Source organism: Chinchilla lanigera, unplaced genomic scaffold, assembly GCF_000276665.1.
Source record: "Chinchilla lanigera isolate Chin_1 unplaced genomic scaffold, ChiLan1.0 scaffold00063, whole genome shotgun sequence".
NCBI lineage: Eukaryota > Metazoa > Chordata > Mammalia > Rodentia > Chinchillidae > Chinchilla > Chinchilla lanigera.
Genome location: NW_004955464.1, coordinates 4,532,766 through 4,559,820, shown reverse-complemented (window position 1 = coordinate 4,559,820; position 27,055 = coordinate 4,532,766). Strand labels below are relative to the sequence as shown.

The window sequence follows — 27,055 nt, the reverse complement described above, 5'->3', positions numbered from 1 at the left end:
ACAGGCCTCAGGGTCTGCCTGGACAGAAGGAACTGCTTTTGGTCAAAGCAGAGCACTCCCTGCTGGGGCAAGTTCTACACAGTGAGCTGACCCCTGGCACATGGGACTTGATCCCAGTGTCTCTCACTGTTCTTCGTCTGCAGCCCTCACCTTGGCTGGCCTGGGCTCCTTAGGTAAGGCTCAATGATTTTGTATCCTTGTCTGACTCATTGACAGGTTCAGTGTGGTTTTTGGACCACTCATTTGACCCTTTTGAGCCTTTCTTCATCTGTAAAATGGGGAAACTGCCCCCTCTACCTCCCTGTCAGCACTGAGAATTGAACCCAAGGTCTTTGTACTAAGCTATAACCCCAGCCATCCCTCTTTTTATACCAGGACTCAAACTCAGGACCTTGCACTTGCCAGGCAGGTGCTTATGCCATTGAGCTATGTCTCCCAGCCCTTCTTTAAACATTTAAATATTGAGACAGGGTTGCACCAAGTCACTAAACTGCGACTGTGATCCTCCTGCCTCAGCCTCCCAAAGTGCTGGTATTACAAGTGTGTGTCACCATGCCTGGCGGAAGCGGACCCTTTTTTGCTATAAGATGTGAGGATTCAGTAAGATACTGCATGCTGTGTGCTGTTTAAGCATAAGGGAATATTCAGAGCTTAAACTGCAAAGGTGGTTTTAAGGGATGCCCTGGTTTAGATCTGGTACATTCCCCAAAGGCCCCTCCGTCCAAGGCTTGGTGCCCGGGGAACCTTTAGGGTCTGGTGAGACTTACGCAGGTCCTTGGGAATGTGACCTTGCGGGGATGGCAGCACCCGGCCTGTCCCTGCTCTTCTCTTTGCCCCCAGGCTTGTGAAGTGAGAGCTTTGCTCTACCACTTCCTCGCCAAAGCAGCAGGGCCATGGCCACTGACACCTCTGAAAGTGTGAGCCAAAAGAACCCTTCCCCTTTACAAGGGGATTCTGCTCAGGCATTTTGTTACAGTGATGGAAAGGACAACGTAACATGTTAAAAATACCACAAAATTCAATTGCAGAACTGAACTGGGAAGGGAATTTCCTGGAGGTCCCTGCAAGTAACTTTAGGAGACACACATTGCACAGATTTTGGAAAACGTGCATCATGTATATCTTTTCATTTGCATAAAACCTTACTGCAGTAAACTCAACCTTTATGTAGTTGTTCAACCCCAGTTCACTAAACTAGTCCCAGATATGTAGTGGCTTAACAATGTACATGTACTTCCTGTTCCTGTAACAATCCATTGCAGGGTTTGGGTGGTGGGCAACCAGCTCTCCTGAGATGGGGACCCAGGCTCCTTCCAAGTAAGGACTACGCACTACCTGTGCCTGGTTGTTATTTGCATCCAGCCACTGTCAGAGAGGAGCCCAGTGAACACGTATGGTTTTTACACTTCTGTTCACAATGCCCTGGAGAAAAGTTAATGCAAGGCTCTGACTGCAAGGAAGGCTGGGAAATGCAGTCTAGCTGCGTGCACAGAGGGAGAAATGCATCTGGGTAGTTGGCAGTTGACAGATGAGGAAAATACTCTAAACACGACTAACCAGCTTGCCATAATTAGTTGGTCACAACGGAGTGACAAAGCCAGGACTGTAGCCAGATTTGATAACCATGTCTGGGCACTTGACATCAGCCCCCATCTTACCTGGACACTCGCCTGCTGCCCGCCTCACTCTGTAACCTGGCCTCTCCCTCGCAGATAGAGGGATCTCAGTACACCTACTCTGGATCACCAGGGACGATGACGGAAAGGGACCTCTCAGCCTGCCTCCCCCTCCTCCAATCTTCTTTTAGCCCTTATCCATGGGCATGTGGGTCTGGAGGGCAACCGAGCTGTAGAGTGACACAGCTGCACCTGAGCCCCAGTCTGACTCCACACTGTTGTCCCCAGAGTAAGAAAGGACAAAGGCCAGCTTCAGGCCAGACTTTTATTTTTACAGAAGCAGTGGCCCCACAGCACAGGAACACGAGTCCGAGAGGCACAGCCCCTGCAGCTGCAAGCCTGACAGGGGACACTCATGCCTTTCTCCTTGGTCCCCACGACCAAAGGAAGAAATAATCACACACCATACACTACCACAGCCATTCCCACCCCTCTTCCCTTTCACTAACAGCCAATAATCCATCCTTTCAGGCAAGAGAAACAGCTATAACTCTGAGCTCACAGAAACCCTTCATGCAGCCAAGAAACTAGAACTCTGGAGGGGAGAGGCACATTGCTCTTTACACTCACTGCCCACTGGTACTAAGTTCAACTCCACTGGAAGCCTGCTGCAAAGATGGGACAGACAGGCTGTAAGGGAAAGCTGGAACTCAGCTCACCATGCTTGGAAGACTCCTCTTGCTGGGGTCTTGTTTACCTGAGGCTGGTGTGATTCCAAAATACTGTTCCTTCTAGGCCCCAGGTAAGGTCTGTGGAAGGCTGGATTTTGGTCAGAGGACTAAGGGTGACAGCGTCTGTGGCTACAGCCGGGGGCTCCGGGATGGCAGCTCTGATGGCGCAACGACAGCACTTCAGCTGCTGGATTCATCTAGCTCGGGTAACCTTTCATCTACACCAAGTAGAGTCATCAGTTCAGCACCGAGCAAGAGGTCACACGTGCTGGGACTCGTGTGCTTCTCAGACTACAGAGCAAGGGCCAAGTGGGGCCCCTTGACTTTGTGAAGGCCTCAAAGGCACCCAGTGCCTGCAAGACCACGCTAGGACACTGCAGTGAGCCCAGCCCTGTGGGGAAGGGAAAGTGTCCTTCAGTCAGGGGGTGGCCTCACAGATTCCGGCATGCGGATGGGTAAGATGGACACTTCCTGGACAGCCCCAGATGAACTCTGCTGAAAATGAGATGGGACTGAAGGACCTTAAGTAACAGATAATCCCTAAGTGTCACCTGCATCATTTACTTTTCTTCTTTCAACATAAACAGGGGTTGGACCCCTGGGTTTTGCAACAGTGGTGTCTAAGATTTTAGTTGGAAGACCTCTGGGGAAGTCTCATCTGGACCACTGTAACAGGTGAGGAAATTGTAGCTTGGAGAGACGAACACTTGCCTGGGGACGCACAGCTTGCAGACAGGCGCAGGGACTGAGCGCCAAGCCCAGAGTCCAGTGTCACCAATCACTGCGGCGATTGGCTCAGCTCTCTATGTCCCTTACGGACCCCAGTGCCTTCTTCCAGGACACAACTCTGGGTCTGCAGCTGCAGCTGGCAGTTCTTAGGATGGAGTTGCATAAACAACCACTCTTGGATAGCAAGGCAGAGGGAACTGCAGAAGTTCCCTTTCCTCTGAAGGAAACAGAAGCTAACTTTCTCTGAGCGTAGGATTTGTAAGGCACTGAAATTAACTAAGCTGGAGGTGGGATAAAGAAAAGGGAAGATGAGGGGTGGGAGAAATCCAGCTGATGCTTTTTTCTTTCAGCCTTATAGCGAGACTCCTCACAGAAACACAACGATGGGGACGTCATGTCCCCCGTGCTGCAGGGCAGCAAGGATACATCCACCGTGACTAAGTTGGTCCTGGAACGTGACAGGGTCTAGGAGGTGGGAAGCCAAGAATGAGTCCAGGTGCTTGGGATCCAGCTCAGAACTCAGACCCCTCTCCAGTGGCATCCTGGACATGGCTCTTTGTGGGCTCAGTGATGGCTAGGGCAGGCCTGTAGGCCTGAACGAACAGGATATGGGGCAGGACGTCGCCAAGGACAGCAGAGAGAACTTTGGGATTGGACCTGGCTTTGGCACAGCACATCTTGGACTTGCCTGCCCCACTGTTGCCCCCTGGGGTCCTGGGTGGGGAGGAGCCTTCCTTTTCCCCGTGTGGGGGAGGGGGAGGGGCCTCTTCTGGCCAACTCAGGCAATGGCGGTGCAACTCCAGGGCGTCCCCTTCATCATTCCAGCCAAACCTGTGCAAGGGTGACCTAGCAGGGAGGCTTTCTGGATTCAACTGCTGAACCCACAGCACTTTAGTCAGATAGGATACTGAGTGGTAAGTAATAACAGCTACTGTGAACAAAGCACCTCCCATGTGACAGATGCTGACTTAGATGGCGGCCTGCAGGTACAATCACCCGCTTCATCAGATGGAGGACTGGAGCACAGGGGTTCAAGCGGCACACCCAGAGGCACACACTAATTAGTGGCAGCCCTGGGACCCGGACTCAGGGTGGTCTGACTCCAAGTCCCATGTACTTTGCACTTGACCGGGCCGCCCCACACATGACGGGGATGCTGGCGGGGCCGTCTGGGTGGAATTTCTGCAGGGGTTTCTTTCTGAAAATGGGTTTGGGAAAGCAGCCAAGCTCGGTGAAGGGAAGGCACAGGTCCACCCGCCTGCGTCTGTCTCTTCCGGAGGCTGGGCTCAGTGTCTTGCGGCCTTGCAGATCTTGTCGTACACCTCGGGGAAGGCGTCCTGGCAGCCCAGCTGCTTGCGCAGCTTATGGTACAAGGAGCCATCAAACATCTCCCAGAACTCCTCCCGGTCCATGTAGCAGTCGGCATACAGCATCTGAAACCTGAAAAGGGAGAGGAGAGGTGAGGGCTTGGGAGGTGTTGCCAGGAGGCGCAGGGGGGTGACAGGTGCGTGAGATGAGCCACTCACCCATGTACACTCCGCACAAACTTCTCCAGCTGCCGCATGCAGGACCTGGCCTCAAAGTGCTTCACACGAGGCTCTCCATAAGCGCCGATGTCCACATAGAGCTCAGTCTCGTCTCCCTTGGGGTGCACCAGGCCCGGCTGGCTGGGCAGGATGAACGGACACAGCCAGATGGGGTAGACCTGGGGAGGCCGGCGAGGTGGGCACGGGTGCCTCTTCTCTAGCAGGTGACACTCCCACCCTCCCACAGGGGCCCTGTCTGCTGCCCACAGCATCGGATCCTGCCAGCCCTGACGCTACCACACAGGAGCCGTTCACAGAAGTGCTCGCCACCAGGGCCACTGCCAAGTGATGAGGCCTCTGCAGGTTTAGGGACAGGGCCTGATTTTATAGGTGGCAAAACCGAGGCTGAGAGGCAGGCATGCCTGCCCAGGTAGGTGGGCTGTGGGCTCAGGGGAGAGGCTATGAAGTTCCGGGGCCACGCCGGCAGCCACTCACATGGATGTCGTTGTGGAAAGTGTGCAGGGCCTGCTGCAGGCACTTCATGGGCACCAGCATGTCCTGTACCACGTGGTGCTGCTCGTATAGCTTGCGCAGGGTCTCACCCTGGGTCAGCTTCAGCAGTGAGATCTTGGGGGGCACCATCCAGCCAAAGAGGTAGCGGAAGACAGGGTTGTTGCCAAAAGGGATGATATCCTGAAAGACCAATGTTGGGATAGTGGGAGGGAGAAGGAACCCTGGATGAGGGTGTCCTGGGGCCAGGACCCAATTCTATCCTTGATGTTGCACGATCTGGGTTCAAGCCACAGTTTGGAGAACGTGAGCTACTAGGACTTCACCAGGAAGGTTTACCAGCTGTGACCACCTTGGGCTGGCTCCTTAATTTCTCAGCATTCCATCTCCCCATCTGGGCAGAGGGACTTGTGAGGCTAATGACAAATCCAACAGAAGACACTCACCCAGTGTCTGAAACAGACTGGTGAGGCGGCTGTCATTCCATAAACAGAGACGAAGCCAGTGAGAAGAGTAATGCCCAGAGAGCTTAACCAACTTCCCTAAGGCCACACGGCAGAGACAGCTTCCACAGGGTGGGTGAAGTCCACCCAGGCTCCACAGGAGTGCACGGGCTTCTGGCATCCTGCCCACTCACCTGCTCCCTGACTCAGTGTCCCCGAAACCGCGCTGAGCAGACGCTGTCCTTCCTTTCCGTGCCTTGGGCCACCTTACTCAGCACAGTGGCTCCCCCAACGTGCTCTGACCATGTCAGTGTCACTGTGACTGAGGAGACTTTGGCCCCTAGCTCACAATCTCCCTCCCAGCTGAGAGCACCCAGTGTGCCGCTGGCACCCCATCCCCACAGCTCCCAGGGCCCTCAAAGCCAAGGACAGTCCTTTGTTCATTAGTCATAGGTACTTCTGGAGCTGGGTGCTGGCCTGTGTCCTTAAGGTGCCCACTCTCAGGTGTGCAGGAGGGACAGGCACTGGACCTCTGGGTGGAGAAGGTGACCGGGGTCCATCAGACTAGAGACCAAAGAAGCCACAGGTAGCAAGCAGCAAAGGCTGAGCGACTTTCCCGCATGATGGTGGAATCACCACCCCTAGGGCAGGGCCCACGTGATTTCCTCTGCTTTTGAGGTTACCCAGGGCTAGGACACCGCAGCAGCTCAGCAAACCCCATGGCTTTTCTCACTCAGTTGCTTCTGGAAAAGCTGCCCGTGCCCATGGTGGAAATCACAGAGCACAAAGGTGATGCTCCCTGCACCTGCCTGATCCTGCTCCATGCCAGCCCAAGCTCTCTTTTCCCTAAGAGCAGCCATGGGCATAAATGACTGCCTGCCTTTCTGGAGATGCGTGGTGCACAAATTAGCAGAGACCGAGAAACACCCAGGCACCAACCCACAGACTGCGGCTTCTCGGTGCGCCCTGCTCCTCGCTGGGCCTGCGTGTCAGAGCGACGCTGCTGCATTCTGTCCAGGATGCCTGACACTGGCCTGCAGGGCTGCCAGTCTTTGCCCATAGCTGGGTTACACCTATTCGTTCACGTGGTGGCTTTGGCTGCTGTAAGGCAACAGGGCACAGAAGTGACCAGAGAGACTGGGTGATCCACAGAATCAGAACCAGTGACTCTCGGGCCCTTTCCACAGATGGTGCCAACCTGCTCTGCTCCATGGATCCCCTGCAAATTAAACAGGTGACGGGCACTCGGACTACTCTCAAATCCCTCCAGTGAGTACCCTTTGCACATGTCTTTGTCCGTTTATATGCCCATTTACCGGCGAAATAAATTCCTAGAAATGGAACATTCTAGATTAAATAGCAAGGACAACTTTAATATAGCCTATTTCAAGAGCCTCACTGTTTAATACTTTCCCAAACAACAGGGGACACCGCTCCCACACCAGCATTTTCAGACCTCAGCCACGTCACTCGCTGTGAGGGAGCCTGGGGCACCTTTCTCAGGTCAGCCTGGGCTGTCAGCTGAAACTGCCCCTCTTTTCCTGATTTCAACAGCTCACACGCCCTTCTCCTTTCCCACCTCACCTGCCCCATGACTCATGCTTCCGTCTCTCAGTGGCCTTGTGTCCTGTGTCCCTGGTCTACTCCTGTTCCATGTTTACCCACTCTGCACTCAGAACTGACTGATGGCCCCTCCCAGGAAACCACCAAGTGTGACCCTGCCGTGCCTTCACCGTTTCTCAGTCATCCCAGTCCCTCCTGCACTCTGACCCGTTGCAGCAAAGCAGAATCAGCACGGCAGTATCAGGCTGAGCCAACTGGCCACAGTCCCTTGGCCGCCCCGGGCTCAGAGCAGGCCCTGGCTGTCCCCAGACCCTGATGCGGGCTTCCCATGAGCCTCTTGCCTCTGGGCTTGACGGAGCCTTAGATTCTCCTGGTCCCTCACTGCGGCTCCCATACCTGTTCCTCCTGCTTCCCAAGAACCACCCTCAGCAACACTGAAGCACGCTGCTCTCCCCCGGAGTCCTCGTACCTCCCTCCCGCATGGCTGCTGGATCCTGGGCCACTGTCAGCCTCTCCCAAAGCAGTTTCTGGTGACCTCAGAATCCAGGGATACTCCCACCTATGCTCTGGTCTCTGGGTTCCCTGGGGTCCTCTTACCTTCCAGGGGTCTTATCCTCTACTGACCCCAGCCAGGACTTGCCTGCTACATTCCAAAGTGGGAGACAACACTACAGCCCCTACGGACCCAGGTTAGCACTGACACCAGCTTGCTGGCCACACCTGGCCCCTGGCTGCTCCAGCAGCAGTTTTCTGGGGGGTAGCTCCACCACCCTGACTCCCTTCCACCTAAGCCTGCTTCCTATGCAGAGCTGAGCAGCTGACAGCTACTGGGCCCTTCGGGAGAGTTTGCTGCTCCCCTAGGCCATCACAGCATCTCCATCTTCGTCTCCATGGCTGCCGCCCAAAGCACTGGCCCTCTGCCACCACCATCATTCCTTCTGGCTCAGTGTCCTGACTTCAACTCTGCCTGGGCACCAGTGCATCGCAGTCCCTTCTGTCACTGAGGCCTCACAGCCTCCCTGCCTGGCTGGCTTGGAATGTCCCAAAGTCACTCATGCCCCCTGCGTGGCCTCCCCCATACTAGGTTCTCACTGTCCACCTCTGCTGCCCCACCCCGCAGCCACACCCCTACCTGGGAATTTGCCATCACACAGCCCAGGAAGCCCAAGGTGGCCTCACAGTCCTGGCACTTCCCCAGCAAATGAATTTCCCTCCCCAGGGCCAAGTCACGGGTCCTCTCAAGCCTTCAGCAACCATCCACCTCCACTGAAACTTTCGCCTGTCAGTTTCACTGCAAAATTAGAAGCAATCCCCCATCACCCTCCTGTCCTGTCCCCAGCTAGCACTCCCATGTATTCTGCTCCTCTCTTACCTGCGCTCCCACTACAAGGCCACCTCTGAACACACCCTCACCTGCACCATCCTTCCCCTTTCCAGCAGGCCACTCCCCGACACAGAGCCATGCTGTCTTCTCTCCCACCCGAATCACACCACCACACCACCACAAGCCCTGTTGCGGGACCACAGCCTGCCAGCCAACTGCCACCGCTTCCATGCAGACGCGGCTGGTCAGACTGGTCCTCGCTATCTCCCTTCCTGTCTCCCATTCTCTCCGACTCAGCAGTTGTGGTTTCACCCCCACTGCTCAAGGTCACCGATGGCCTCTGCAGACTCAGGTGGCAGGATCGAACAGTGCTGTCTGTCCCTCTCCCTTCCTCTATCCTCGTGTATTTTCTTCTGTGCTGGGGTGACCCTAGATCTCACGCATGCCAAGCAAGTGCTCTACCGCTGAGCTACGCCTCAGCTCGTCTCACTTGGTCAGAGTCCCCACTCAGCTCTGAGGTGCCCTGTCCTCCCGGTCCACCCCCAAACCTGCTGGCACTTTCCCCCGCTAGTCTCCCTCCCTGAACCTGTAGGGCTGGGCTCTTGCACCTTTCTCTCACCTGCTTCCATGGCTTTAGGTAACATCTGTCCACTTCAGATGCTCACATTTACGTGTGTGGCTCCACCCCTGCTAAACCCAGGAGTGCTGCCACACGAGCACTTAGTGTCCTACCTGGGTGTCACAGGCATCTCAGACCAATGTGTGTCAGACCAAACTTTCACTTTCCCCTCCGGACACCACAGCTTTCCGCGGCAGTCAAGGGCACCCTGTGCACCCTATTTTTGGGCTCCCAACCTTGGAGGTGCTCACACCACAGCCAATCTGTCTGGAAGTCCTGCAGCTGGCTCACCCCTCACACTCTCTTAAGGTCTGACGCTTCCTTCCTCCTCCACTGCTGTTACCCAGACAACAGTAGTCTTCCTTCTCCTCCTCCACTCCTACCCTACACCCCAGGCACTCTCCCTTCAATGCCAGAGATCTTTAAAATAAAAATCAGGCCATGTTGCTTTCCTGCTCAAAGCTGCCCTGATTTCCTATCACAGGTAGAGGAAAACAAAGTCCCTCCTTGACCTACAAGGAGCCGTGAGATCCAGCCTCTGGCTGCTGTCTGACCTCTTGCCACTTTGGCTGGAGGTCAGCAGCCTTCTTGCTGGTTTCTAACACAGGCAGCCCCGCTGGGAGGACGGCTGAGCATGTACTAAAGAGTGCTGCCAGCCGATGAGCACAGCATCACACATGCAACGAACAAAATGAAAGAGCCAAACCTTAGCGCTCTCAGAGGAAAGCAGGTAGATCTTCCTGACTGTACATTTGGCAACAGTCTGTTTTTTTCCTTCTTTTTGAGATAAGGTTTCACTATGCAGTTCAGGCTGCCCTGAACTCACTTTGTAGCCCAGGCTGGCCTGGAACTTGTGCCGATCTTCCTGTCTTAGCCTGCTGAGTGCTGGGATTGCTGGCGTGTGCCACCATGCCTGGCCTAGCAATAGAGTTTTAAATACCACAGTACGAGCATGAGCAACCAATGGGACTGGACTTAAGCTACATTGAAAGGGCTTTACCAAGAAAGTGAACAGAAACATACAGAAGTCATCTGCACATGGTGTATCTGATAATACTGACACCCAGAACAGTAAAGAACACTGCCAGCTCCACAGCAAAGACAAACACAGCCCCGTTAAAAATGGACAAAGATCTGAACAGAGTTCACCAAAGACACATGAATGGTCAACAAGCACATGAAGTGATGCTCAAAGCCATGAATCCAGAAGGAAATGCAAATCAAGCCATAAGGAAATGCAATTTCACACCCACTAGAATGGCTATGTAACAACAAGCACTCAAACACCAGGAAATAAGCGTGGTGGAAATGCCAAAAACCTGCAGCACTCATTCACTGCGGGGCGGTGGGGGAACAGCCAGGTGGCTCTGCAATACGTAACACAGAATTGCCATGCAATCTGGCAACCGTCTCCAGGTGTATTTATACCCAAAGGAGCAGACAACTGGAACTCAAACAAATACTTGTGGATGAATATTCACAGTGGCGCTGCTCACTATGGCCAGAAGGCTGAAACAGCCCAAATACCCAACAACAGACGTGTGGAAAAGCCAAGTGTGGTAACGGAGTACTACTCAGCCAGAGAAAGAAACAGAAACATGACTGGAAACATACACAGAAGCACTATGCAAAAATGAAAGATGCCAGTCACACTGGGCACATCCTGCACGATTCTTGCTTATAGAAAGTGTCCGGAACAGCAAATCCTTAGAGGCAGTCAGTTAAAAGTTGCCACAGGGTGGGGGGAGGGATGGACAGCGACTTTGTAACAGGTGTGAGGTTTCCTTTTGGGATGAAGCAAAGGTTTTGGAAGTGGACAGAGGTGGTGGGTACACTGCACTGTGCAGGAATTAAGTTCTGTGAGCTGTCTACGTGACAGCTGTTAATTCTGCTAGCCCGTGGTGGCTGTCCCTCTGCCTGGGCTCTCTGCTGTCCCTGTGTTCAGGTCCCTGCTCACAAACATCTCTGGGGGGCCTTTCCTGATGTCACCCCCACCCCTCCCACACACTAGCAAATTCTTGCCTACTTTTCCAAGGCACCCCAATGGGCCTTCCCATTGGGGGCAGAGCTGGCCACTTCCTCCTCCTGCTCTTGGCTCTGCACAGAGCAGAACCCATCTGCTCAGAAGGCTGACACTTCCTGAAGGAAGCAGAGGTCTGTGTTCCCTGAAATGCGGGCCAGGAGCCCACTCCCAGAACCGGTTGGTGACAGCATACTTAGGTCACTGTTCTGCTCAGGTCCCTTGGGACAAAGCTGGGGAAAAAACAGCCTCACCTGGAGCTCCCAGAAGATGCTGCGAGTGTGGCGGTGGTAGTACTGTCTCAGGGGAATGTACTCCAGGCCCTCCCGGTTTGTCTTCAGGTAGTTCTCCACGTGCTTGAAGAACCAGGGCTTGTAGTAACTGCCGATGCTATTCAGCTGAAACGACAGAGGCCACAGTGATCAGCACAGAGCTGAGTGTCAGCCACCACCTGGGAGTAGCAGCAATACAGGCTGCTTGCTAGCAGCATGGCTGGCCTTTCTAGAGCTGTCAGGTCATCACCACCTTCAGAGTCTCAACTGCCAGGCAGGCTTGGGTACAGCGGTGCTCTCTGCAGACACTGAAGCTGTAGGTGGTGCACTCAGGGCTACATCACTAGCTCCAGATCGTCTACCACGATGCAGGGCTCTATGCAGGCAGCTCCCTCCTCCTGCCTCACCAGGCCAGAGGTCACCCCTCACTGCAGTGCACCGCTCAGCTCTAAGGGACCCTGGCACTTCCCTGCTGGCCCCGGACCCAGCTCTACAGTCCTCGGCACAGCACTCCCCCAAGGAGCTCCTCCTCCTTGGGCACAAGGTGGAAGTGCGCCGGAAGGAACTCGCCCGCTCTTGGGCACTGGCCCCCATCCACTGACTTTCTTCAGCCCCAAATGGCTCATTTGCTGTGGGCCCTGAGATGACTTAGCCTCTCCGGGCCTCTGCTCCCTCAGCCGTGAAATGAACTGTGGTGGATGCTCTCGGGCAGTTGCACAGGCTGGGTACCCTGGGAAGCACACAAGCTCTGGCCTGGGTAGCTGGGGCCAGATCCTGTCCCATCACTCCCTAGCTGTGTGGCCTGGAATCTATAAACCTGTTTCTTCACACATAAAATGACAACTATATATATTATACATAGGAACGCAAGTTTGAGCCCAACCCAGACAACTTACTGGGGGCTTGACTCAAAAAAAAAAGACGCTCAGTGCAAAGGCCCTGGATTCAATCTCTAGTACCATAAAAAAACAAGAATATGTGTGTGTAGTTTATTTGTACCTTTTAGATTTACTATGTGCACAGTTCTTCATAAAACTAGAACCATCCTGTGCATACTGTGGCTATTTGCTCTTTCCACTTACAGTCCCTGGCTGACCCTGGGCAGGCTGCTTGGCCTCTCAAGAGCCCCCCTTACTCAACAGATGCTCCCCCCTCCCCACGGTGGTAAAGTAAGAGACAACGTGGAATGTGCCAAGCACAGTGCCCGCATACAGGGCTTACAGTATTAGCTCCTTGCCCCTTGCTGGCCAACCTACTGCATGGGAGCCAGGCAGCCCCTTGCCCTCCTCCCGGCAGTCAGCACGTGCAGCTCCATCTGGGGGTCACGCTCTCGTGCACCCTGCTCTGCAAAGAGGAGACTGGGGTATTGTCACGGTGCGCCAGGCAATGGGCCCAGCAGCCTGTGTGCCCCAGCAGGTGCTGGTGTGGATGAACACGGCCTCTGTCTCGTAAGGACAGGAGGCTGAAACCCAACAGGAACCACAGCAACCTGAGCCGAGCCAGGTGAGACCTGGCAGCACACCTGGCAGTGGCATCTGCTGCATAATGAGGTCGAGACTCAGAGTAGCTGGATACAGATGTTCCTGGTGCCCAGACTCATCAGGAACTTTGGGCCTGAGAAGCTCAGGAAATGATGAAGACACCAGATCCGGCTTCTCTTGGGGGTTCTGAGGAGGATGGGCACCATGGGCTCCAGCTCTGGCCACAGCAGCTCCACAGCAAGCCACTCTCTGCCTCTGGGTCTCTGCAGACTGTAAAATGGGCTGCCACATCCCCTCAGGGATCTTCTCAGGGTCCCAACGTCCTTACCCTGAACAGTCTGCGAGCCCCAGCAGCGCTACACACCGCCGAGTCTGCAAGGAATACTCCATGACGAGACGCCCACCTGTCTAATTTCATCTACCCCTCTCCCGCCCAAGTCTTGCCTGGCGCACCTTGAAGATCAAGGCCTGTACTGGGACACTTGGTAATGCCGCCTCAGAGCCTCTTTGGCACAGAGTTCGGGAGAGCTTTTGGGAAAGCCCTGGATTCCTGCTTGGAAAATAAGGGAACTGGGTCAGGTGTTCAAACCTTTTAAAAGGGAAGAAACACCAGAGCTGCTCTGGTGCAGCGGGGCAATGGTCCCAGCCCTTTCTCAGCACTGCAGTATAGACTGCTTCTAGGTGGGCGTCTCAGCAGAGCTGGGAAACCTCTGCTCTGGACATCCCTGCCAGGTCACTACAGGAGGTTCTACAGGAGGTCCTGGTCAGCGACATGCTAACCCACTTCGCCCAGTGCTGTCACAGCCGCTCCTGGAGCCTCCTCCAGACTCCGACAATGACTGCTGGGTCAGTGCTTCGGACACTGCACTACTCCACGAGCTGATCCATGGGTGAGCCGCCACTGGGTCAGGGGCCAGAGACAGGGTTCAGATCTATACTATGCTCCCCGGGAGTCCTCAGGAGCGCCCCTTCTGGACCTGTTTCCTTGTTTGGAGAGGAGATCACTCTAGGCGATTTTCGGGTCCTTTCTGGCTTTCAAATGCTTCAATTACATTGGTACAGATCAAAAGTCTTCAGCAGCACCTTCGTCCCACTAATTCTACATTAAGATAGCCTCCAAATTATAGACAAAAGACGTCTGTGGCTTCATTAATTAATAATGGAAAGCCTGGAAACAACCTAACTTTCTAACTCTGGGGTAGGGGCTTAGTGAGCGCCAGGGCGCCCGCTCCAATGTGTGCACAGCTGTGCAGAAGCTAGCAGTGCGGTGGGGAAGGCCGTGCACCCCAGGGCTGTGGATATCACTCCCAGACAAGTCTGGAAGGGTGACCCACACCATAACAAATTAACTCACTGGAAAACTCCGCAAAGAAACACCTCGCCTTGGAAGTAACTAAAGAACTGGACGATTAAGACATACTATTTTTAACCTTACCAGGCTGGCAAAAAATCAGAGAGTGATGCTACCACGAGCGTGTTGGCAGGAACAGAGGGGAAAGGCCACGCCCGCCACTCGCTCCAGACGGCGGTGCGCTCTCAGTTACCAGTGTCCTGTGCTCAGTGCCCGAGCCAGTTAGTGCCCGTGGTGGCAGGGGCACGGACAGATGTCAGAGAAGCTCACATCTTCAATGCTGTTATGTTTAAGAGCAGAGCAAGTGAAGCAATGTTAAGTGCTCATCAGGAAGCAGTGAGTTTGGCCAAGGATCGGCATCTAACAGTGGGCTGTTACGAAGTGCAGTCGGCGTGCGCATAGGCATGGATGAGAAAGACCTGAAAAATGCACCCCAGACTGTTATAACTGGTTGGCCCAGGGTGGGTGGGTGTGAAGAAACACACAGTAACGTTTATATATTTCAACACTGTTACACAGCAGCCACTGTTGGCAGATGTGCCTGAGAGTCACATTTGTAGGTGGAGCCTTTCCTTTCCTTTTAGTTGTCTATACCCTTGAACTCTCTTACAAAAAAAAAACACAAATCTTTTCTCCTCCCTCCGTCTTTTTTGGGGGGCACTGATGGAGGAGGGCTGAGGCCAAATGCATGCTGGGGAAGTATGCTACCACTGAGCCACACCCCAACCACACAAATCCGTTCTTTTCTTTTTGTCTTTTTGAGACAGGTCTTACTATGCAGTTCACGCTGGCCTTGGACTCGCAGCAATCCTCCTGCCTCACCCTCTACAAATCCTTTCTGAATGGAAAAGAATTTGCTATTAAAAATTACATGGTGCGGGATTGGTGACACATGCCTATAATCCCAGCACTCAGGAAGCTGAGGCAGGAGGATTGCAGGGAGTTCAGACCAGCCTAGATTATATAAGCAAGTTCAAGGTTAGCCTATACTATATACCAAGATTCTGTGTCAAAAAACAAACAAAAAAATTACATGGTATGAGTTGAAGGAGTGTTGATCTGAATTCTGAAGCATCAGATCAACTGATACCTTGGCTTTGTCATCCTATGGAAATTCATATTACCTATTCTAGCCTCAGATTCCATATGTATACAATGGGGCTGCAGTAAGAACCAGGGATAACATATTCCGGAAGAGGATGGAGCAGAGGAAATGGAGACTCTCATCACTGAAGGAGACATCCTGGAAGGCAGAGCCTGCTGCCTGAACCCCAAGCAGGCCCCCAGGCCTCCTCTCTCCTGACCTCGGTCCCCAGCAGCGGGATCCCTGGCTTACCTTGCTGGGCTCTGCTTCATCAGTCATGACACCGGTCATGATGACGGCCTCATCCAGGGAGTAGAGCAGCCCCTCCACGAAGTGATTCTCCAGCCGCTGGGACTCACGGGTGAATTTGTCACAAATGGCCTCCAGGCCTCGCACTGGCTCCAACCGCAGCTTGACGTACTTCTTGGCAGGGATGATTCGGATCTCAGCAGCCACCAGGAATCCCAGGGTCCCACAGGACCAGGGTACAGCATAAAATAGGTCTGAGTTTTCGGACTGTGGCACAGAACGGACACTTGCTGAGAGCGTGCACCATGGCTGAGGGGCATTCCTGCTCTTACTGCTGCGTACAAATCCGATCGGGACCCTTACCAACTGCTCTCAGCCTCTCGCTGACAGGTAAGGGAAGTGCGTGTCCAGGAGGTGACATGCCTCTCCCCTCCCCCGGGGGACTTTGCAGGAAGTCCCTGGGCACTGCTGGGCTCACAAGGTTACCAATTCCAGCCCAGGCGGGTGTTCCTCCCACAGCACCTCCTCTGGGGCCATAAAGTTAGTTGTCTCTAACTTCCTTCTCCTCCCATTCTCAGAGACAAGCCACTGACCTTTCTTCTACCATTCTAATTCCAATTCTTGATTCTCAAAAAGTTCCTTTCAAAAAAGTCCAGTCTGTCTTGGCTTGCCAGTGTATCAACCCTGTGAACTCTGCCAAACCTGAATGCTCTTAGTGGTAGGTATGGAGGTGTCATGATTTGTATCTCGATGTCCCCTAAAACCTCATGCAGTCATAGGTACAGCTTTTTCAGAGGCAGCTGGATCCAGAGTGTGTGATTTGTGGAGGGATGCTGGCATTAAGGGTGGGTGATTACTAATCAGTCCACTGATTGGTTTGGCACCGTCCTAATCCTGGTAACCTGGATACAACACAAGGGACACAGGCTTGTTTTCTCCCTTGCTTGCTTGCTTTTGCTGTCTTCTGCTTGCCACAAACTAGTTCTCCTCTGCAATCCCCCTCTGCCAAGCCACCGTGCCTTGGACCCAGCCAATGACAGTCTAAAACCTCTACAAACCATGAGTTACATAAACCCTTCTTCCCTGAACTCCTGGGTGTTGGGTATTTGGTCTCAGGAATGAGAGACATGACTAAGGCAGAGGAGATGGTGTGGGGCGGGAGAGGGGCATGAAGCTCTGTAGCAGGCCAGGAGCAGCCTCCGAAGCAGCACCCCTGGGCCAACTGATCTCCCATGTGGGCCACAAGGTAACTGTCCCATCCAGATCACTGTAGCTGATCAGAATTAGAACCCAGCGAGGGCTCGGCTCTGTGTGCAGCACCTCCTTGTCCTCCTGACCATGTGCTCAGCAGAGGAGGAGCTGGGCCTCGGAGAGGGGAGGTCACCATGAATGTGTCTCCTGGCCCTGCTGGTGGTAAACGGGTTTGAAGGCAGGGTGTTCAGGAAACCATGCTGCGCTGATGAGAAGCCCGACTGAGGTAGACCTCTCCAAGGCCACTGCTCCCAACAGGACTCCTTTCCTGGGACTCACACCCTCCATGCAGCCAGCAGCCTGGGGGGTGGGGGTCCCTGAGGTATCCACTTCCAAAGCAAAGGATGCCCCTCCCACCCCAGGGCCCCTTACATATACTAGAGCAGACCTTAATTATAGTTCTAATTCTGCCCCACTCCTTAGGTAAAATGACTCAAATATTTGTGTCCTACTTTGCGTGGCAGAATTATCTTTTTCCAGAGCAGCCTAGTTGATTTTGGTTACCCCTCACAATGTATGACATAGGGGTTTGATGCTGAGGGCTGACCCACTCTGGAGGGGCAGCCTGGGGTAATAAATGGCTGAGGACAGGGATCCCTGGGCACCTGGTTGAGTCCCTTTATTATCTGTGTGACCTAGGCCAAGAATACAAACCTCTCTGTGCTCTTTAGTTTCCTACTAGTAAAGTGGGGATAATAATAGCACTTACTCATACGTTACTGAAGGAATAAATGCCTTGATATAAAGAATTCACAACAGCAACTAAGCACTCAGGAGGGGCCACACAAACTTCTGTTAGCATTACGGGTATGGAGGAACAGGTACTTCTGAAACAGTCCCTCGGGGAACCCGGAGCAGGCAGGCGTGGGTGTCCCTACCCCGGAACTCACCGGTGTGCAGCGCACGAAGCTGCCATCAGCCAGGACCAGCTCATAGGCGGTGCAGATGTGCTGGAACAGGCCGTACTTGTGGGATGACGACTCGATGCCTGTGCCCATGATCAGGCCCCCTGCAGGGACACATGTGTCAGCCTGGCAGAGCCATGACGTGCAGGGCAGAGGGGCAGGAATGGGGCTGCTAACTTCGCACAGATCCCCACTGCGGTCGATTTGGTAAGCAGAAGTGAGAAGGCTGGACTCACACAAGAGCCAAGGGCCTTGAGGGCAGGGGCTGGGTGGGCAGAGCCCGCAAGGGTACTAACACCCCCACCTCTGGCCAGCTCTGAGAAACCCTGTGCATTCGTCTTAAGGGGACTTCAGTGGTGTAAGGGCTGGGAGCGTGACCCACAGGACTGGGTGACAGAGGAGATGGTGCTTCCCTATACAAGAAAAGGCTTCCCATGAGCCCCGTGGGAAAGAAAGTAGGACTAGACTTATTCTCGTGTTCCACAGGTCGGAAGGGAATATGGACATACGTCCCTGGGAAGGAGAGCTGAACTGGAATTTAAAAAGTGCCTGTGATAACTTGAGCCACTCAGAATGGTGGACAGTGAAGCTTTGTCACCGGTGCTAGCTAAGTACGACAGGGTGACTTCTGTCCTAGACGGGAGGGGCCATTTCTGGACCAGATGGAAGGTGGGCCAGTCCCCTCTGTTCTGATTTTGTGACCATCTGACTCTTCTTGCCCGTGGACATGAGTCCTCACCCACTGTGAGGTCGTCGAGCTCTGGCAGCACGGGCAGTGTCCAGCCAATGGAAGTGAGCAGGGCAGTCACCTGACCCATGGACACCAAGGGCTCCACTCGGACAATCTGCAGACACAAGAATAAAGACCCAGGTTTCAAGGAGGTGGCCAGGCCTGGTGAGCATTCCTGCACACAGGTGTCATTCCAAACCCTCCTGAGCACCCACATAGGTGTTCCCACAGCCTTTATCAGCCCCGTCTAGGACACTATGCTGCCTTTAGTTACTCTGTGCTGTGTTAGTGAAGGTTGAGTCAAATCCTTTAAAATACCTTATAATGACTGCTTTATTTCTTTCTAGATTACAGGAGAAATACTCATTTGAAAGATTCAGCAAAAATAACAAAAAAAAATAAAAATCTACCCTATCTCTTCAGAATTACTGATGTTAATAATGGAGTAGATTCATTTTAATGTTTTCCATTACATGCCTATATATCTCCATTTCTGATTTATACTACAAACTCACACGTATGTATAGTGTTGTCCTCCCTTTAAAAAAAAACAGTACTATGACCATCATCCCTTATCATTCACTTTCTTATAAAATGTTTTTCTTTGAGACAGGGTCTGGCTATGTAACCCAGGCTGGACTTGAACTTGCAGTGATCCTCCTACATTAGCCACCCCAGTGCTGGGATTACAGGTGTGCAACACCATGCCTGGCCTTAAAATGTGCAGTAATGGACACAATATGCTGTCAGGGAGACTTCCACTTCCTGCTGAGATGAAGCAACAGGCACCAGATTTACCCTACTGTCTCAAAACACACACACACACACACACACACACACACACACACACACTCACTCTCTCTCTCAAAAACCAACCACAAAAACTCAGACCAAAAAATAAGAAACAAGAGTTTTCAACATAGTGGACATAGGACTTGAAGGTTAGAGACCCTGAGAGGCAGAAACATGAGCTCTGCGAAGACCCTCTCAGGCAGGGCCGAAGGGGAACTCCCTGGAGCCCTGGGCACCAACTTGCAGAGATGGAGATGAAAGCCCAAGAAGACCACAGAGAAGGGCGTTTGCAGACGGCATACCAGAGGACAGCACTGCAGAGAGGAAGCTGACGGACTGTGAAGGGTGCTGCGGGTGTACTCAACTGAGTACCAACTGGCGTCTACACAGGTGGGTATTACCTGAGGCCAAGGCCAGGGAAGGCGCCACCAGGGAAGGGAACAGGGAAAGGCAGCAGGGCTCACAGAGGACGGACTCTGCTCTCATAGCAGCAGGGAAAACCTCACTGTTCACGGGGCCTTTGGTGGAGTTCTCTGAACGGTCTTGGCTCCACAGTGGGGATTGACTTACCCTAAATTAAATGCTGTTCCAGTGCCACCTAAGAAAATCAGGACCCCAAAGGATCGAACTGTCTCCAATTCTTTTGGTTGTCTCCTGAGACAAAGCTCAAGGCCTTCAGAAGTATGACAATACCCAGCACCCAGTAAGGCACCATGTCAGAATCTAATCAAAATTCACCAGGCATGCAAAGAGGCAGGACAATTTGACACATGACAAGGAAAAAAAAAAATCAATCAAGCAGAACACACCCAGAACTGACACAGATATTAGAATTAGCAAATAGGAATTTAAAAGTTATTATAACTGCATTCTGTATGTTCAGATACTTACACAGACATTACAAGGATATTAGAAAGACACAGCCAAACTTCTAGACATGAAAACCACAATGTCTTAAATGAAAGAGACACTAAACTGAACAATAAATTAGATACTGCAGAAAAAAGATCAGTGGACTTAAAAATATAGCAACAGAAACCATCCAAAATGAAGTAGAGAAAAAAGAACTTTAAAAAAAGAATAGCATATCAGTGAACTGAACTATGGATATAAATATCTTAAACCTAAAAACAGAACTTCAAAATACATGAAGCAAAAGCTAATGGAAATGTAAGAGAAATAAACAAATGCACAGTTATCGGCAGAAATTTCAGTATCCCTGTCTCCATAATCAATAAAATAAGAAAAAATGGTAAGGAGACAGGACATTTGATCATGACTATTGAGTAATGTGACCTTTTTGACATTTATAGAACATATCACCCCAAAGTGGCAAGATATACATATAAAATACATAGGTATAAGGAATATGTACCCAGGCAGAACTTATTTGCGGCTATAAAGTTAAGTCTCAGTAAGATGAAAAGGCTTTCTAATCTAAATTATATTTTCTAGCCAGGCATGGTGGTGCATACCTGTAATCCTAGCACTTGGGAGGCTGAGGCAGGAGGATCAATACGAGTTTGAGGCCTACCTGGACTACATAGTGAGTTCAAGGTCAGCCTGAGCTACATAGTAAGACCTTGTCTCAAAAAATAAAAATAAAAAATATGTATGTTTTCTGACAACAATTGGAATCAAATCAGAAAGCAGTATTAAAAAGCTCTCTGGAAAACCCCCAAATATCTGGAAACTAAACAACAAATTTCTAAATAACCCAGTCATCAAGGAAGCCATCAAAAAAGAAATAGAAAGCATTTCAAACTGAATAAAAATGAAAACAATGAGTCGGGTGCGGTGGCCCAGGCCTGTAATCCCAGCACTAAGGAGGCTGAGGCAGGAGAATCACTGCGAGTTCGAGACCAGCCTGGGCTACAAAGTGAGCTCAAGGCCAGCCTCAACTGCATAGCAAGACCCTGGACCCTGTCTTAAAAAAAAAAAAGAACAATGAAATTTGTGGGCTGTCTCTACAACAGTGCTTAGTAAAACTTCTAGCACTAAACATCATCTACATTTAGAAAAAGGAAAAGTTAAACTGATGACCTAAACTTTAAAACGCTACAGAAGGAGTCAGGTGTGGGGGTGCATACCTGTAATGCCAGCAGTCTGAGGGGTTGAGGGAGGAAGATTTCAAGTTAAGAGCTCATCCTGGGCAACTTAGTGGGACCCTACCTCAAAAACAAGTTAAATTTTAAAAATTTAAAAATTTTAAAAATAAAAAGGCTATAGAAAGGGGCTGGCAATGTGGCTTAGGGATAGAGAAAGTGCTCTGTGTATATAGCTCTGGGTTTGATCCCCATCACTGCAAGAGTAACACTAAGCCAGAAGTAAAAGAAAAGAAATAATGAAGATCAAAGTAAAATCAATGAAATCAAAAGCTAGTTCTTTGAGAAGATCAATAAAATTGATTTGTCTTTAGCCAAACTGATCAGAAAGAAAAGAAAGCAGATACAAATTACCAATATGAAGAATGAATGTCAAAGCAGAGCTACAGATTCCACAGACGTTAAGGACAATGCAGAGATGTTACGAACGCTGTCAATAAATTATACAAGTTAGTGAAATGAACAAAAGCCTTTAAGACACAAACTACCAAAGCTCACCCAAAAAAAAACAAATGGAAAAGCCCTTATCTACTAAATAAATTGAACCTGTAGTTAAAAATTTGCTCACAAAGAAAACTCCAGGCCCAAACAGCTTCACTTTATGGTTTCTATAAAACTGCAGGAAAACATAGGCGACCTTTGTGACAGATTAGGCAAAGCGACAGGATTACTCCTTGCCTCAGGAAGTGGGGGAAAAGGATTAAGGAACATGAGAAAACCTGGGTATTAAGGAACTTGCACACCTGTTTACATCAGAAATGCTGTTGTGAGCCCCATTATTGGACATTGTGGTGTCTGACTAGAAACACAGATGTGATACAATCTGTGGGCTGGACATCTTTACATTTAAGCCTATCTCCTTTTTCCTTAAGCAAGCTTTTAAGCTGTTAAATTAGTAGGCAGACCAAAGAGTACAAAAGTACACTTCTGGGGTGTTAAACAAGTGAATCTCTAGGAAGCCTGTAAGAGGCTGCCTCCTCCCAGCTACCTCTGTAGTCTGCTTTTTACCAACACACTTCCTTCCCAGGAAGGGACAAGTAGATCCCCTTCTGTCCCTCATTTCTGCCCATGGTTTCCCTGACTCCTGCAGAACTGAAAGGATCCTCCTGAGAGCTCAGTTTGCCCGTCTGTGGGATGGGGCTGGTCTCACTCCTGTCTTGTGAGGCTTGGGAGCACAGCACTGGTGGGCAGAGCCTTTCCTGATGACCATGGGCCATAGTTCTTGTCCACTCTGGGGTGTCCTTGGCTAACATCATCTCCCTACAGGCCCCCACACCAGGCACAGTGCTCCAACCCTCTCAGGGCCAGGAACTGGGGCGCTCTCACCTGCTTCTTCGTGTCCACCTCCAGGATGTCCATCAGGTTGATCATGATGTTTTTATGTGTCTTCTTGTATTTCCCAACCCGCAGCGAGACAGTGAGCCAGCCAGGGCGCCCCGTGCACATGAAAGTCTTGCTGCCCTGCTCCTTCCATTCTCGTACCTGCAACCAGGGACAGAGGCTGAGCTGGCTCCAACAGACACCCTCAGCAGCTCATAACCTTGCTTTCAGGGAGAAGGAACTTGGAAGGGTGCCTCCACCTAGACACTGGGAGGAACACGATGATGAAATGGACTTGAACTCTTGGCCCCAGCCTCTGGCAGCTCCCTAACTGGGAGGCCAAAAGCAAAGCCTTGTTACTATACTACCAGGTAGGAGGGAGAAAGAAATAGTACACAGGATCAGAGTGTTTCAAAAACATCAACTGGGAAGTTCAGGGAAGGTTTTGCAATGGTAACAAGAGTGATTATATAAATGACTGCCATTTATTGGGTGCCCCCACCATGCCAGGCAACTACTGTACAATGTCTTGTTTTTATTTTTAATTTTTTGGTCTTTTTGAGACAGGGTCTAGCTATGCAGTTCAGGCTGGCCTTGAGCTCACTTTATAGCCCAGGCTGGCCTTGAACTCGCAATGGTCCTCTGTCTCAGCCTCCTGAGTGCTGGGATTACAGGCGTGCACCACCACACCCAGCCAGTACAATGTCTTGTTCACCTGTATAACAACCCCAGGAGGTAGGGATGACCTCTTTGCAGCTGAGGAAACTCAGAGGTAATGTAACTTGCCCAAGACCACACCAGTGATTAGCAGAGCCTGATGCACAGCCAGGAGTAACTGCAAGCCCAGCACAGCTCAGCTGGGCTGTAGTAACAGTCTACAATACACCTAACACTTACTGATGCGTATTCTGTGATGAACCCTGTCCTAAGCAGTAGCACGCATACACTCACAGACTCCTACTAGGGACAGAGGGGAAGGACCAGGAAGCCAACGGAAAGAAAGGCTCTGGCAAACTTTTAATGTAAGCAAGCAGAGCACAAAATGGAGAAGTGTCCCAGGGGATGACAAGCCATCAGGAACACGGATGTTCCATTCCTAATGAGATGGACACCTTTCAGGGACAAAGGTGTTTGTCGTCTTAACCTGCAATCATCTGTTTCTTTTTCACCCACTTCTAATAACCCCATCTTCCTTGATCCAGGTGTGATTTATTCTACTCCAGGAGGGAGGCATATGACAGAGGTCTGGTTCTATCTTCCTGGTCAAATACAGGGTCAGACTGTTTCTAGAGAAGGTCCTGTCTCTTTATTGGATGGATCTAAACCAGACATTGTTGAGGCCTCCACAGGGCCAGCCTACCTGAGAATAAAGTCAGTCAGGGGTAAGGGAGCCAGTGAAGCTCCTTGCCCAAGTCACTTTAAACTGAGTTTCTATCACATGCAACCAGGAGCCTGTCAAATCTTGGTTACATTTTCTGGTGGAGGCAGCAGTAGAGCTTGTTCAGCAAAGAGCTCAACAATGGGAAGGGCTTTCTTGCATTCAGAGACTGGGGTCACCACATGAAGTGGAGGTGTTCAAGCTCGGGGATGGGGGCACTACTGAGGGATTCCCATGAGTTGGGGGTGAAATGATAAGAGATGGGAATTCCACAACCAATCAGGCCTGGCCTTGCCCAACTTTGCAGTCCAAAACTGAACCCAAGACCACGAGTGAGTGGGAGTGGATTACAGGTGCTGCACTGAGCCTGGAGGTGGAGGCTAAAACTCTGAAAATACTGGCTGGATTGGATTCTGACGGGAGTTGACCAAGATTCTGGGCGAGGAGGCAGTGCCTAGAAAAACGACTTTTTGCTCTAGGCACATACCTAAGAGAAGTGAGGAGCACAAAAAAGTACTACTGGTCAGGCAGCTGGCAAAACAAGGCAGGTGCTGGGCAGCAGAACCAGACTTACAGATTGCAAAGGATGGGAACAAAAAAACGTCAAGTGCTCAGGCTGCGGCCTCAAGCTAACCAGGGTCGCAGCCCCATTTACTAGTTCCATCGTCCTGCAACATGACTCAGAGTTTTAACTTCAATTTTTTTCCCCACTAGTAAAACAGGTGCAACACCCATCAGCACTGTTGCGACGATTATAAATAATGGACGGCAATGGCTGGGTTGTGGCACATGGCAGGGCAAGGGCAGGTGCTGGTCCTCTGGGTCTTCTGTGTTCTGTCTACAGAGAGCCTTCTGTTTATTGTGGGTTAATGAGTACTCACTAAGCTGCTTCCAGCCAGGCCCCACGGGCCAGGGGGTCAGATAACAGTCCTGCTTTCTAGGAGCTCACAGTTTGACCAAGGAGTCCAGCAGGTAAATCGAGAATCTGAGCTCCAGGAAGAACTGGGAGAAAGGTGCAGCTGGGGAGAGGGCAGGCAGAGCTCCGGGGCTGGACGTGCGCAGCAGTGAAGAGCACTTCCAGACGCTCCCCTCTGCCCCAGGCCCACGGTCTCGTCCCTCACGGGGAGCCCCCGAGCATCATCTTCAGCCTTGGCCAGCGGGAAGCCACCGCAACAGGGGCAGCAGGAAACAGAAGCTCTCGGCAACCTGATGCCAGAGGAACATACGCAGGCGCCGAAGGAGCCAAGACACTGCCCGGGCCGGAACCCCACGCCAGCCCGGCCCGGGAGCCGCAGCAGGGTCCCGGCAGCTCCGCGGAGGGCGGCACACGGCACGATGTCCAGTTCCGGAGCCTTTCTCGGAGCCGGCCCTCCCCCGCAAGGCCCGCCCGGGCTGGGACTGACTGGGTTCTTTCTCTACTCGCTTTACTTCTTTATTCTAAAAAGCGCCCAAAGCACCTTGCGGCCACAAAATAAACCTCTAACCCGGCCTCGCAGGCCGTAAGCTCCCTCCCTCCGGGCGGCGCCTGCACTTTCCTCCCTCCCGGCCTGGCTCGCGCGAGTTCCCCACCCGCCTCGCGTCCCCGACCGCTCCCGCGCCCCTTTCCACCTCCCGGGAGGGAGCCGTTCCCGCCGCGCGCCCCGGTCCGGCCCAGCCCGCCCACCTGCTTCTGGATGTCCCGCACGCGCTGCTCGTGCAGGCGCGGCGCGCTGCTGAGCCGGAACACCACCCAGGCGCGCAGGTAGTAGTAGATGTCGAAGATGAGCGACAGCGGCAGCAGGAAGAGGCACACGAACACCCAGCGCTGGTGGATGAGCACGAACTCCAGCCCCTTCACGCGCACCCACAGCAGGAAGAGCAGGGCGCACACCGCCAGAGACACGGCGGGCTCCATTGTACCTGGCGCCGCGCGGGGTCCGCCCGGGCTTGCGTCCCCTGCCGCCGAGGTTGTCCGACCCCGCTCTGCTCCGAGCCCGCCGCCTGGGGAGCCGCGGGGTCGCCCGCTGCCTCGCGATTGGCTTGGGTCGCCGAGGTTCGGTGGGCCGAGACCCGGGCGGCGACCAATGGCGAGGCGCGCCAGGGATCGGACCAGGAACCTTCCACTCTCATTGGCTACGGGGGCCAGGCCGCTCCACCCTCTTCTCGCAGACACGCGAGGAGGGGGCCGAGCCCGCCGGCCGGGGGCGCAGTGGGCTCGGGGGCGCAGGTGGGGTTGAGGGCGCCGGGTCCGGTTTTCAGCGCTGAGGCTGCGCGGCGTCCCCTTCTCCTTGGTGGCTCCTGTTGGAGCCGTGCGCCTAGCGGTCACTGGCCGGCTCACCCGGCGAGGGTGGGAGGCACCCCGAGGCCCAGAGTGACCCCGCGCCGCTGCAGTCTCTAGGCCGGGCCGCCGCGGGCCGCGTCGCTCGGTGCGCGCAGGGCCGAGAGGGGCACCCTTCCCTTTCCCCAGGCTTTCCCGTAATTCCTTTGCGCCGCGCAGCCGTGCTGGACGGTGGGGAGCAGGAAGCCCCCTTTTCTCCCGGAAGAAGCACCCAGAATGATGGGGACCCTCCTGGAGCCGCGAAGCGCTTGCAAGGCGTGAGGTTGCGGCCCGCACCTTCCCGCTCCTCCCAGGCTAGGCTGCCGCGGAGGCTGGATGTGGAGGAATCTGGCGTCCAAACTCGCGGCCGGCCCCGGGCTAGGGTAGTGAACAGCAGATGGCCCTGCCGGGTTCGCTCCTCCCGCCGGTCTCCGCCACCCTATCATAGCTGGAGCTTAAGTCCAGGGCTGTTTGCTTTTCATTTGAAATCGAAGCCAGTTTTCCGGATGTTTTGTCTTGGAAGCCAAACTCTTGTCTGTGTGGCGGAGCCTGCGTCCACTCCCTCTCTTCTGCGCCGACGCGCACTCTTGGGAGACCCCTAGGCCTAAACCCCACCATCCCTCATTTCAGCCTTTTGGTCAAGCTGAACTCGGAAAACCCTTTCCCGAGCCGTCACCGCGCTTACGTTACGCCCTGGACCCGCAGTTGGAGCCCTCTGTAAAACTCCGTTGATGGTGCCTGCCTCCTCTTCCAGGTGCTC

General features: G+C 52.8%; 1 protein-coding gene across 1 annotated transcript; it reads right to left on the bottom strand.

Annotated features, from left to right (window-relative positions):
* Positions 1-1,927: 1,927 nt before the first annotated feature.
* On the bottom strand, positions 1,928-25,893 carry Dhcr24 (24-dehydrocholesterol reductase). Its single transcript, XM_005398508.2, has 9 exons — positions 25,663-25,893; positions 22,628-22,783; positions 18,414-18,519; positions 17,660-17,778; positions 15,522-15,785; positions 11,336-11,479; positions 5,098-5,295; positions 4,603-4,781; positions 1,928-4,516 (listed from the first exon to the last, which is right to left on the bottom strand). The coding sequence occupies exons 1-9, from the start codon at positions 25,891-25,893 to the stop codon at positions 4,363-4,365; spliced, it is 1,551 nt and encodes a 516-aa protein (XP_005398565.1). The 3' UTR covers positions 1,928-4,362.
* Positions 25,894-27,055: the final 1,162 nt, after the last annotated feature.